The 13,853-nt window shown below is 45.1% G+C and overlaps 1 protein-coding gene across 6 annotated transcripts in view; it reads right to left on the bottom strand.

Annotated features, from left to right (window-relative positions):
* Positions 1–1,753: 1,753 nt before the first annotated feature.
* Positions 1,754–13,853, bottom strand: part of mtd (TLD domain-containing protein mustard) — a 181,065-nt gene continuing 168,965 nt past the window's right edge. For all 6 annotated transcript variants that reach the window (XM_089565168.1, XM_089565171.1, XM_089565172.1 and 3 more), the window contains 4 exons: positions 13,327–13,479; positions 9,169–9,264; positions 6,160–6,233; positions 1,754–4,465 (listed from right to left, as the gene is read on the bottom strand). In XM_089565168.1, coding sequence (XP_089421294.1) covers positions 4,330–4,465; positions 6,160–6,233; positions 9,169–9,264; positions 13,327–13,479 — 459 coding nt within the window. In that variant the 3' untranslated portion in view covers positions 1,754–4,329. The remainder of the gene's footprint in view (positions 4,466–6,159; positions 6,234–9,168; positions 9,265–13,326; positions 13,480–13,853) is intronic.

Below are 13,853 nucleotides of genomic sequence, written 5' to 3'. Positions count from 1 at the left end.
ACATCAATTTTGCCAGAGATGGCTGAATGCATGAACTCAGATCCAAGCGGCAGGAAAAATAGGCAGTCATATTTACAGGGTCTCAGCCAAGTGTGGCACCACTGTTACTAAATGGTGAAAGTTGCAGCACATACTGATTTTCAGTTGAATCTGTTTAGGTTCACAAATTCTCAGTTTAGTACACATCCAACCCGTAGCTTGTCCTACCTGCCAAGCTTCAAATTTGCCATTTGAACATGCATGCATTGACACCTGAGCAGCAAGATTCCTTCCAAAAACCAACCAAAAAAAAACAAGTGACAAGGCAACAGCGTGCAGCAATACGCTCAGCTGGCAGGCTGGCCGATTCATGCGCTGTCACCACAGACTGGTGATGCTCCGAAAACGGAACTATGCAAGCGGACTCTCTTCCTGTTTGTTGAAGGGGGCCTGCCAACTCAACACAGCTGTGGTTGTGCCCATGTCAAAGGAGCGCAGGCAACAATGCAACATGCAGTTCAGGCCAGAGGATGAATATTTGGTCAACTGCTCATTGAGTAGGTCATAACCTTAACATTGCGCCATTTCAGGACCCCCCCCCCCCCCTGAATAACCAGATTACAGCACCGGGCCATTCGAATTAACGAGCTCCCAATGCGGCATACTTCATGGCTCCTTGGCAGGATTCTGGCAACAGTTTGAACTTCGGATTAACGGGGGTTGAATTAACGAGGTTTACTGCAAACCAGTAATGTGGCATGCACATTACATAAGAATGATTGATGGTGCACAAAATCAGTTCTATCACTGTACTTAATGGGTCAGAGGTGCAGCACAAGGATCAGCCCTTGAAGATCCGAGAAAAAATTGTTGCAAAGGCCCAGTAAAGGCACTCTGAAGATTATTCCAAGGGTTAACGTATGACGCAAATGTAAATGTACAGTCGCAGATTGTAGAATAATATGGACCAAGCTTTAGCAATCAAACTCTTGCCTCAGATTAGGTAATGCAAATAAAAATGTTTGCTGTCTTTATGCACAAGCAGACAAGTGGCATTTGCTGGCATGATTATTAAGACCCCATTCATTTTTGCCAGGTATGACATCAGAAGAGAGACTGACAAAGAGTGATTCCCGGTTTGGGTCTGTGTATATGTACTAAATGCACAGATGTACAGTCGCGAGCAAAAAATATTAGCACAGATCACTGGCGATCAGAATTTGTATATCTCGCCCCGCGGCGCTGCGGTACGCAGACCTGCCTAATGGGCCATTTCCATGTTTGCAGCCTAGGGGGGGGACGGCAGGAAGTAAGCTTTATCAAGCGTGCACCGCCAGAGCGTTGGTGCCGATCCTACGTGACTGTGCTTGCGGAATTTATTTTGGCTCAGTTATCATGAGCAAAGGTGGCTTCTTTTTATTACTGTTTTTTTTATGTCCGCGATGGTTTGTCAAAAAACTCGCGGGAACAATAGATGACAGCGCTGCTTTTGGCCAGTAATTTTGCTGCCCGTGGCAGTCCGCTGAACCCCTCTAATACTGTAGAATGGGAACGGCCCGGCACTCCCGTTATCAGCCTCTTCGTCACCCGCAGCGCCACGCGTTGTCATTCCGGCGCTCAGGTGTTCCCTCGTGTGTGCTAATCTTTTTTACCCGCGACTGTGCGCATGTATACAAAGTCTGAATCTGATTTCTAGAGAGCACTAAGGCAATTCGCTGTCTCGCAGACAAAGCAACACCAAGTTTCAGCATTTCAGGACACGGACACCATTCAATTAGTGTTACTGGTTTTATTTTAAACTTTTTTTTTCTTTCAACACTTCTTTACAATACCAACAAGTACACAAGCAGTAGTTCCTAGTCCAAAGCTTGGGCCATGGCGCGCTACTTGCACTCGCCGTAAGGTAGCCGCGGCAGTGCGGCACGCTTCAGCCCCGCTGAAGGAAAACTGCCGCTCAACCCAGAGCCCAGCAAACAAAAATAGATCCCCGCCACCTTGGCAGGGCGCTCTCTCCAAAGACACTTTCCACCCCTGGCAAGAGCGGCGTTTTCCTCCCAGTGAAGACAGACCTCTCTGCGCAATTTCGCAGAACTTCTCTATACACATAAAACGCAACGCAATAACTCTGAAAAATAAAAAAAAAAGCCACCAACAAATACTGTACAGTATATACAAACAAACCTACATGTGCGTGCAATTTCTAAGTGTCATGTACACACGAGCTACTGCTCCGAACCGCTCGCGATGGTGCGCAGGGCAGGCAGCAAAAGGCAGAGGAGAGCCGATGGTTTCATGCGAATAGTATATTGCACGGAGGGAAAAAAAAAAATTACTTTTGTTTCAAAAGTTGTTGGTCGAGCACGGCGCACCGCCGTCAAGTGGTCCGAAGGACATTTCCTACCTCCTAGAAACAGCCTCACGTCGGCTACTAACAGCCTTTCAGTCGGCCCTAGACAAATAGCTTTATGTATATACTTGCTCTGTAGTAAGATGTGTCGCTTTTGGCTGAGACAAGTTTGTGTGAGTGCGCGGAGCAAGTGCACTGCCACGCCGTATCCTCATTTCGTCCGAGGAAAAAAAAGTGTTACTTTGCGAGAGTTGTTCCACACGGTCTTGGGATGTCGCCTAAAATATATGGTATAAGCACACTTTTTTTTTTTCCTCTCGAAACCTACACGGGCAGCATTCTGTGCCAACTACAAAACATACGCACACATAGACAGACACATTTCCGCATCCCCAGAGCTAACAGGGACAAGAGCTGGGGAGCAACTAAGATTTGTCACTCGTCTCTACAGTAAACATGCCTCCGCAGCTTTCTCCTCGCCTGAACCTCGCTTTTCCCAACAGCAAGACCACTCACTACCTTTGAATGTTTCTTCACTAGTGCAGGTTATGCACAGGCAGTGGTGGCGCCACCTACAACTGGAGCAGCTCCACATCGGCAAATCTCAAGGCCATCGGAAATGAGCAGCATGGGTTTGAATTAATCGCGAAAAGTCGAGAAAGTACCGGACCACTTTCCTTTCCACTGCACTCGAAGGCCCCAGAAACGAGCAATTTTTTTGTTCCCTGACATCTCAAAGCCTTCCATCCATGGCCAAACCTATTCTCATCCAATTTATCCTTCAGCACTGCCGAGCTCAGGGAAACCATCTATTAAAAAAATAAATATGCAGGAAAAATAAACGTTGCTGCAACTAAAAAGGGGAAACAAATACGACACATTTCAACAGAAACCGCGACATACATAAAGCATCTTTTCTTTTTGCACTTGTATTCCCGTGATTGTCCTCTCCGTAACATTCTCCGGGAAAGCCTTAAACTGTTCAAGCAGCCGTCTTGCGGGTCGTTTTGGTCTCGTCTCGCCGACGGGATTGTCTCTACAAAGGTTGCACACACGTGCGCGCATGTGTTCATGTGTGTTGTGTGTGTATACGCTGTTTATCACAGAAAAAACAAATGGTTTTTTCCCTGGAACTGCACTGCTGCTGTTGCTCATTTTTTTTTTTATCCTCAAAGCTTCACATTTTGAAAGGCACAAGAAAAAAAGAATACACAGGAATGTACCTTCTGACAAACACAACAACAACAGAGCCAACGGGCCTTCCGCACACATAAATAAAGCAAAAATGTTGTTCCCAAACACAGTCCTAAGCAACCTCTATCTGCTGCCATCGATCACGCCTCTTCCGGCATCCACCGGACTTGAACTGCCCATCGTCGCATTTCTTAATGTTTCCAGCCTAACAAGACGCACAGTGCTACATCGTTACGTTGCCAGCAACCTCGTCGTGAATCAACCGAAACACTACCCCGATGCCCACGCCCTTCCCACACCACAAGCCCAAATAAATAGGAGTCCACTTGTCATCAATCCTCCACACTCAAGCGGTCGCTGTGTTTCTAATTACAAATAAAAATGTAAGCAGCAGGAGAAACGAATAGAGAGAAGCAGTAAGAGATGCGAATTTCACAGAAAAATACAAGAAGGAGGGGCAAAGGCAGCGATGCTCAGGAGCAGAGATTAATAATAAGTAAAAAAAAAAAAAAGGAGTCAAAGCAAATGGGGGTGAAGATGGTGGCAGCTTCTCGTGTGTAGTGACAAAGGGACGCACTGCCTCTACAGTTGCCAGCTTGAAGATTTGGTCCGCAGGGCCCAGAGAAACGCCATCGTCAAAATGCCAGCCCCGTGTGCAACGGGACGCAAGCAGAGAGAGAGAGAGAGAGCCGGGGCACTAATGGGAGAGGAGGAGGAGTGTTCGGCTTCTTTTCGTACTCGTTCCCTCTCTCCACCTCCCAAGGTCATCAGGTGTGTGTGTGTGTGCACCTCGCTTGCTGGCCTGCAAATCACACAAAGCCCCAGGCCTCGAGTGCCTTGACAACAAAGTCTTCCTTTGAAGAGAGCACGTCATTGCCATAGGTCTTGCAGCGACGGCTCCGGCCATGGAACAGGTCCCCGTCCAGCCACAGTCCAAACTGGCCACTGCACAGAACAGGAAAGCAACAATGGTTTGGTTTGGTTTGGTTTATGGGGTTTAACGTCCCAAAGCGACTAAGGCTATGAGAGACGCCGTAGTGGAGGGCTCCGGAAATTTCGACCACCTGGGGTTCTTTAATGTGCACTGACATCGCACAGTACACTGGCCTCTAGAATTTCTCCTCCAAAGAAATTCTAGCCGCCGCGGCCGGGATCGAACCCGCGTCTTTTGGGTCAGCAGCCGAGCACCATAACCGCTGAGCCACCGCGGCGGCGAAAGCAATGTTGCTGACACCAAGTGAAAATAGTGTTCAGGAAGAAGTATTCGAAGAAAGAAAAAGAAAATGCTGAAAATTCATTCAGGGATTGTCACCCAGAAGCACAAATTGGTTTGTTGGTGCAGTTTGAGTAGTACGATAAAAACTGATAAATTTTTATGTCACGCTACATGATGAGAGACCACAGCGATAGCTGGGCAGCAATGGTGAGACAGCTGTTATGCTTTGCTACATGCACAATGTTGCTTCCGTTCACCGACACGCAGCACAGCATTACAGCTATCCTACCCCCATCACTCTAAACCCCCATTCATATTCCTCCACTGTGTGGATCTCTACGCCAACGTCATGGACCTGGGGTTGGTGCACGTAACAGCTATTGCTGCAAAACTGATGTCTTTATTTGCTTGCCCTCACAGTAAAAAGGCAGCAGCATGCTGCAGTACTTTAGATCATACCTTCTCAAGCAAAGAGCACAAAGCACTTTGCAACTTTTGTTTACACCCTGATGGTCAGTATCCACTGTACTGCACTTTGCATGTTCCCCATTCTTGTATGCTGTATTATTTGTATAATCATCCAATTAGCTTGACCCTGTCCTATAAGAGCCTGATTATGGCTTACAGCATCCTCAAAATAAATAAATAAAAGTAAATAAAACATTTTAATAAACAAAAGCACACAAATATATGTCCACCACCTATGGCCGACCACCATTTAGACTTGGAGCAAGTGAAATCACGGCACAAGTTGGAGGTTTCCAATAAATTTCCGTGCAATCTCAGAGGCATGAAATAAGCAGCATAAATATGCAAGGCTAAACGATAAATATATTCCTAAAAGGGTCAGGAACTCATTTTGCAATGAAGCACACTATTTCCTATAATTGCAAAACAAACAATGACAGGACTGCATTGTTTCCATTCTCTCTGATAGGCTAATTGTGGCCAAGGAACACTATCAAATCATCAGCAAGAAAACCTATAATGTTCATCACTGAAATTTAACAGACAAATTTGTTTAAATTTCTTGGTGCTTTTTTAGCTGTCATAATTAATATTGTAATGCTGTAATAATTAAAGTCTAACGAGCATTCTACTCCAGCTAAAGACAGTACAGAGTCTGCACGGTGGCATCCACAGGTCTTCTGGAAGAAACTATCGCCTGCAGAGAACTGTCATCAAGACAGCCCTTCTCTTTGTTTCTTTGCAGGATAAAAAATAACAATGGTAGTAGCTGAACAACTTAAAAAGAGCTCCAGAGCAGATTGCTCATTTGTTTTATATGGCCTGGCTTTTTCATGGTGCCAGCAGAAAGGAAGAAGGTGCTGCACTCATGCACAGGATACAAAGGCAGTAAAGAGAAGATGAAAAACATCACAAAAAGGAAAACCACGACGGGGGAAGGAAGACTACTACTCACTCTCCAGCACCGAAGGCCAGGGAATCAGCATTGCCCTTGATGAAGTAGACGTTGTCGCCAGTCCATTTGTACAACTGCACCACACAGGGGTAAAAAGAAATGAAACAAAAGTTGGAGAATGAACTCAAGTTTCAGGGTTGAATTTTTCTACAGTGTGTATTCACGCAACTACAACACAGTCGATTTTCATTAATAATTTGAATCCGCTTTATTCAAACACCCGGTTTCTTCAAACTGTCCCCTTTGGTCCCATGAGCAAAGTGTACTGAGAGGACACCCATTAAATTTCACTTCTCTTCAAGCTCAAACTACCAAGAATAAACTGTACCACAAATCACCAAAATCACCAGGTGAATGCAAAATTTAGTAACATCAACAGCTGCCGTTCATTTCGGCTTATCATGATAACATTGTGTCTCATCCCATTGGTTGTTTTGACCTTATTTTTCTTTCTCATTCACCCCACATATAATGCCTGGCCGGGCTTTTCATCATCATCACCATCATCAGCCTGACTACGCCCACAGCAGGACAAAGGCCTCTCCCATGTCTCTCCAATTAACCCTGTCCTTTGCCAGCTGTGGCCACCCTATTCCCACAACTTTTTAATCTCCTCCGCCCACCTAACTTTCTGCCGCCCCCTGCTATGCTTCCCTTCCCTTGAAATCCAGTCTGTTACCCTTAACGACCATCGGTTATCTTGCCTTCCCATTACATGCCCTCCCAAGCCCATTTCTTCCTCTTGATTTCAACTACGATGTCATTATCCCGTGTTTGATCCCTGATCCACTCTGCCCTCTTCCTGCCTCTTAACGTTACGCCTATAATCTTTCTTTCCAGAGCTCACAGCGCTGTCCTTAACTTAAGCTAAACCCTTTTCATTAGCCTCCATGTTTCTGCCCCTTAGGTGAGTGCCGGTAAGATACAGCTGTTGTATACTTTTCTCGTAAGGGAAATTGGTAAACTCTCATTCATGATCTGAGAGAACCTGCCATATGCACCCCACCCCATTCTTGTTCTCTAGTTATTTCACTCTCGTGATCCGGATCTCCAGTCACTAACTGCCCTAAGTATATGTATTTCCTTACCACTTCTAGCACCTCGCTGGAAGTACACCATACCACCCAGAAGAGTGTCCACTCCAAAGCTCATGTAGATTTATGTGACAATGGATAGTTTTGTAAGAACACGCCTCGCTAAGCCCATATGGCCTACATGTGTCACGTGATCGCATGGCAATTGATCACATAAGAATTTTTCGCTACTACATGTGATGGCGATGTTGACGCCAATTACCATGAAGAGATTCTTGCTTACAGCTGTCGCTGTAGGCATCTCGCTCATGCACGTCAAACTTGCAATGCAGTAGTATCTCACTGACACGTTTGTACGATTTCCTTGGCTTATACTAATACGCTCAAAATTGTGAGCAATAAAAATGTCCCACAGAGTTCCACTGTTCTTTGTCTGGCTTATGCATTCCTAGATTATAGTTAGGGGTGTGCGAATATTCGAATTTTTCGAATATAATTCGAATATTAAATTTTTAGTATTCGTATTCGATTCGAAATCCAAGTATTCGTGTTGTCTCGATTATTCGACACGACGCGAATATTCGTATCTAGCCGAATATTCTATTGCGAGCAACGGCGTTCATTTCGGTCTGCAAGTCCTACCGACAGAGACATAACAACATGGGGGCGCCCAGAGCAATGCGTAACGTTGGGCCATGCAGTAGCTGACTGCGCTGGTGAGCTTCTTGGTGGCAATAGCTGCGAAGCTGGTATAGTCAGAGCTGTGCACAAAATACCGCGCAATACGTGCCAGTTCAGTGCCAAGTGAGAGGGCATTTTCTGTGGCTGGAGAAGTTGTTTCAGCTAGAAGGGAACTACTTCTGCCTCACCATGTGGAGCAGCCGGTTTTCCTTCACGACAACCTTTTATGTTCATCTCAGAGATGCGCTTTTGTGCTTATGGCAAGCTAGCCTTGATCAATGCTGTTTACTAGCCATCTTCTCTGATATTTCCACTCTTCTAAGAATAATGTTCGAGACTTTGATACTTTTTGTGCAGCCACACACACCTTTTGTGCTCATTTCATCACTGATAGTGGAACTGTGATGTTCTTGGGTGCTCAAATAAATGTTTTGTAGTGGTAAAATACGTCAGTCCTTGATTATTCGATATTCGATTTGATATTCGGAACAAGTATTCGTATTCGATTCGTATTCGACAAATTTGATATTCGCACACCCCTAATAATAGTATAATGCAGTAGATAATGCCTTAGATAATGCAGTAGATAATGCATTCCTAGATAAAGCAGGTTCACAATTTTGTGAAATGCTGATCGTATGATATGCTCAGCAACCAATAGAAGCTGTGATAACACACCAGTGGAGTGTATCTGGGGGGCACGCAACATTGGTAGAAACGCAGCAGCAGTCAGCTGCTACAGTGGCTTCTTTGTACTACATACATGCAATGGGATGAAAAACACTAAAGATGACGATGGTGTGCGAGCACATGAGCAGGCCAAGCCCAGCGGCACACAAGACAGTCACATGACACACAGGACACATGAGGCCAGAGTAGCTTCGCCACAGTGCATAGGTGCGATGAGATGGAGACTTAAAAAATGACAACAGTGACAGTGTAGAAGCTTTGGCTACTTTCGCACTAGGGACAGAAGTCTACAAGCACTACTTTCACACTAGGGACAGAAGTCTACAAGCACTAGAGATGTCCTTCAGACTTTGTGTCATCAAGCACTGAGAGGCCTTTTTAGCAATTGGCAAAGTCTACAAATGCCTTTGTACTATTTCATACATAAGGCATATTTCTCAAAACTTTAGTAGTTTGGATGGCACGTTTTCTTTTCACACATAATATGCTTATTTCATGCATTTTTAGCAATACATACAAACGAGGTTCTACTGTACAGCTACTTTGGTGCACCGAGAGCAAGTCAGCAAATAATGGTTGAAAACGCATCTTGCACAGAACTTGCCTTGAACTCTGGGTGGAAGGTAAAAAGGAACGATTCTCCGGTGCCATAGAAGTGGTCACTCATTCTCAGGGAGCATGATGTCAGGACACCAAACACCTGTGAGCAGAAAACAAACAGAGGAGAAAGTTAGCTCAACACAAATCCGCGAAATTTTCATTTTGCGCACAGAATGCTTCAAGGAAGAGCATGGTTGTTATCTAGACTATCAATAAGAGTTGACCTAGCTTGTTTGGTTTATTTGATTTTATGACGGTTTAACGTCTTAAAGAGACTCAGGCTATGAGGGACGCTGTAGTGGAGGGCTCTGGAAATTTCGACCGCCTGGGGCTCTTCAAAGGGACAGTGAGGAGAGCTCTATGAATATTTTTTTTTAAGCAAAATCCGATAGTTCGGCATTTCATGGCTTTGTTGCTACTTGGCCGGCAGTGAAGGATGCATTTATTTCTAAGAAATTTGGATTCGAAGTTGAAAAAGTTTTTCCCGCCGCACTGATTCAAACTTGAGATACTCCTATGACGACACAGGACTAAGTGACGTCAAAACATGACGTGCACATGACGTAAGGCAGACTCCGTGATTTCTGGCGGCCAGCAGTGTGGCCTAGCAGCAGCCGAAAAGAAAGCTACTGCCGGCCGCACGTTGAAGGCATCCATCGGTTATTGCGGCCGTGTCGCTACCGTCGCTTCGTTTATGTTTGCATTGGCGTTTTGCCAGCGTTACGATGGATCCCGCTCTCGAAGTCGTCAACGAAGTTCTCGCAAATAGACACCTTTAGCATACCGTGTACCTTGTTACCACTGTATTGTTACCGTTAGCGGAATACCGGGAGCCTGCCTACCGCCGATGAGCAGGCGCTGATTGGTCCCGATGCTGCAGGCGCGCGTAGCTGCCGGGTACGTGGCGCCATCTGGCGACGTCAAAGAAATTTGCGCATGCATTGGCTGCGCCTCAGTGATTCGTGGCTTCTCGTGTCCTAGTTTTGCTAGAACTATTGGTTCTAGCAACACTGTTTTGTCCTATGACGTCATCACGCTTGTACTTGTGAGTTTGGCCTGTGGCGGCGATACCTGTATTTTGGTTTTTGCTCTTTTCTACGTTACAAGAGCTTTGTTGTCAGTATGAGTGGCGTTTTTGTAATCAGGAGCTGGTATGCTGTCGATACAAGCCAACTTCAATTTCTCCTCAGTGTCCCTTTAATGTAAACTGACATCACAAGGACACAGTACATGGGCCTCTAGAATGTCGCCTCCATCGAAATTCGACCACCGCGGCCAGGACCGAACCCACGTCTTTTGGGTCAGCAGCCGAGCGCCTAACCACTGAGCCACCACGGTGGCTTTGATCTAGCTTGTCAAGCATATGATGGCATCAGACTGTAACTTGGATTAGAGATGTGTAACCCTGCTGCTTTTTTAAGTCCCAATAACCAGCAAATCTAAATCATGCCAAAGTGAATTACTGTCAGAAAAATTTCAAGAGTTGCCGTATTTACTCGTGTAATGCATGCATTCCCCAACTTGAGCAGCTAAAAAAAAGGAGGAATTTTTTTTTTTTTTCCTAAGAGGGCATAATAAACATGCCCTTTTCTTTTGGTGTGCAGTCTGCTGGTGATTATATTTATGCTAGCGAGTACCCTTATTGGAGTGCCGAAAGAATGTGCAATACTGTAAAGCGCAATCTGTTGAATGTCAAGACTTGCACTTCTATACTTCGCCCTATACGTTTAAGAGCTAGTAAGAATGTTTCACATGAAATTCAAGAACTAGGGGTGTGTGAATAGTGGTATTTTGGTTCGAAGCGAATTCAAAGCAAACAGTGACCTTCTTGGAATAATATTGAAGTAAATATTTCAAATACTTCTGATACACAAATGGTTGAGTAGCACAATAAGCATTTTCAAAATCACACATTTCTTAAACACACAAGGCCATTACATGTAAAAAACAGAGTTCATTGAAGCTTTGTCACACTTACTGAAGCTAGCTCGACTTTCTTCAAAAATTGCGATCAGAAATCGGGTGACCTATGTGCGGGGGCGATGTATTTGTGGGGTGTGAGATGTATTTGTGGGATCTCTGACTGCTGCTCTTAACTGCGCTTGCGTCATTGCGCAGCTCTTGCTTTTTAGCGGTGACACCATGGACAACTGCTAGGCGTACACACTGCATGCCCACCACCATTTCGCGTGAGGCGCCTGAATGGGGCATCCATCTCCAATGCGTCTCTGCTAACTCCCCTTCATGCTCACGCCATCATGCTTTATGAGCTGCGGAAGTTGCAGCCAGCTTAGACTCATCCCGTGGAAGTCCAGGGAGCTGTGTGTCCTCCATCTGATGCAGGCTGCCGGCCAGTTCCGGCACGTGCGTGCTGCAGGTAACGCGGGCGGAGACATCTGGCACGTACAGATCTGGGCGCTGGGGATGCTCCTGCTCACTGCTGGCACGCATACATAGACCGACTGCACCATATGCACGGGCACGCAGGCACGCGGCACATACGTCTAGCAGTTGTCTATAGCATTGGGACTTTGGTTGTGTGCTCACCACAGTGCCATCCCAGAGGAGGTACTTTGAACCGAAACCACACGAAGCAAGCACTCCAGAAATGTTATACACTCGAGACGAACACTTTGAGATCTCGAATACCAAACAATCGGATCGAATCACGGATTGAGTCATACATTGAATATTTTACTATTCAAATGAATATTTGGACACGCCTACCACGAACCAATAGAAACCATGCTTTGTTAATTCGGATTCCCAGTTCAATCTGCCATGATAGCAACTTCTTGTGGCTAGAGTTCGCACTGAATACTGTGAGTTGCCCCGGAGTTAACTTTAGCTGTGCTCTCTTTGAACAGCATTATGGGCCACTACTATATGAGTTATCCATGCGGGTTTAAAGTAAAAGTTGTTGACTATGTTCTGGACCACTAAAGCTGCGCTGGAGGGTGCGCTTTGTTTCACTGAGGAGGTGAACCACACAAGATGAAGTATTTATTTCACCAACCTACTTTTGCCCTGTGTTGTTTCAGAATAGTACTTTACCCCCCAAAATGAACGCACCCCCTAAATTGTCAGATTTTTTTTGGGGAAAAAAAAGTGCATTAATTTTGCGAGTAAATATGGTAGGTCTCCATGCTCACAAAATTCTAATCTATGCAAAAAAGCTGTTACTTTATTCTTCTGCACTAAATGTGTTTGAACTTCTTGGTGGGCTAGCTTAGCTAGCCTTAGGCACATGATGGAACCTGAGTTGCTGAAAATAAAAGTTGTCCCGTTGTTCCTGTTTGTCGTGCAAAGAAACTTTACTCCACATGCTAACTTTATCCACTTTTCCATATAAGCAACACAGGCATAATCCAGCAACTAACAAAAATTGTCAACTTTGTAGCTCCCCGAAACACTCACAACTCACTCAAGCATTTTGTCACGAGTTCTTCACAAATGGAAAAAGAATAAACGGCACTGGTTTTGGAAAACTAAAAAGCATGAAGCATCATACCTATGTTCAATACTGTTATCATGAGAATAGCACACTGAAAAATTACTGGAAAGATGAAGATGACATAAGCAGACATGAACTTTTATGTCCTGTGAACCTCTGATTTGCTGTACGCGCAGCACAACAGAGGTGTTGCAGCAATATTTTGCTGCAGCACAGGCAAACTGAAGGGTTGCGAGCATTCAACGAAGAACCTAAACTTTTTCTGAATCTGGCCTCTTCGCTTCGTCACTGCTCTGCATCCCCTTATTAAACGGGCACCGAGGACACCTCCATCCAATTTTTGTTCCAAGTAAAAACCCATTCTCTGACTCTTCCTGTCTATGCGGTTGTTTGTCTAGCAGCAAAAGGCGCATTTGTTACAGAGAAAATTGGACAGAAAATTTTCCCAGCACTCAATTTCAAACTCGTGATATCAAGACCAAAAAAGGACTCTGCAGTCACTGTTTGGAGGTCCACAGGAAAAAAAAGGGGGGGGGGGGGGGGGGGGTCTGCAGTTTGTTCACAAATATGCCTTGTGGCAATGATGACTTTATTTCATTTTTTGGTGCTTGGAAAACCACCATTTGCAGTTAAAGCCATGTGTTTTCCATTAGAATGCAGTTATCTAGAATGCAGATAACAAAATTATAGAATGCAGAAGCAACTCACAGCGCCCTCGGTGTCCAGCACAGCAAGCAGGATGGGTGTCTCGACTTTGAGCATCTCTCGGTAGAGCGTCTTGAGGCTGAAGCCGTGCTTCAGCGTGCTGTACACAAGCCCCCACGAGTAGCTCTCCGCTCGCGCCGGAAGGTGCTTGCACAGCTGCAGTGAAGAAAGTGGGAGCAAGAAAAAAAAAATGTGTATGCACTTAGCACAGTTCCACGTACAGAGCACAAAGGCAAGAGTGCGAAGCAAAACACACCAAGCTGTTAAACACCATTCTCCAAGGCACATCTTTTTCTCCAGCACCTTTCCATGTAATATCCCAAGACTTTTGATATATAACAGCATTCCCAATAAACTGAGATACAGCAGAGTCAAGACTGAACTATAAGGTGACAATTAAAATGAATTAGAGTGAAGTAAAGTGACAATTACATTTATTTCTAGCATCATCACCACTGTGTTTAGCTGCAGTTATCTTAATTCTGAAGTTTTCATGCAGAATTTTAAACGCCATGTTAGCATGGCAACTG

The sequence above is a fragment of the Amblyomma mixtum genome, chromosome 1 (genome assembly GCF_055824585.1).
Source record: "Amblyomma mixtum isolate Tamu chromosome 1, ASM5582458v1, whole genome shotgun sequence".
Lineage (NCBI taxonomy): Eukaryota > Metazoa > Arthropoda > Arachnida > Ixodida > Ixodidae > Amblyomma > Amblyomma mixtum.
The sequence above is the reverse complement of the archived record's forward strand: the minus strand, read 5'-3'. Positions and strand labels throughout refer to the sequence as shown.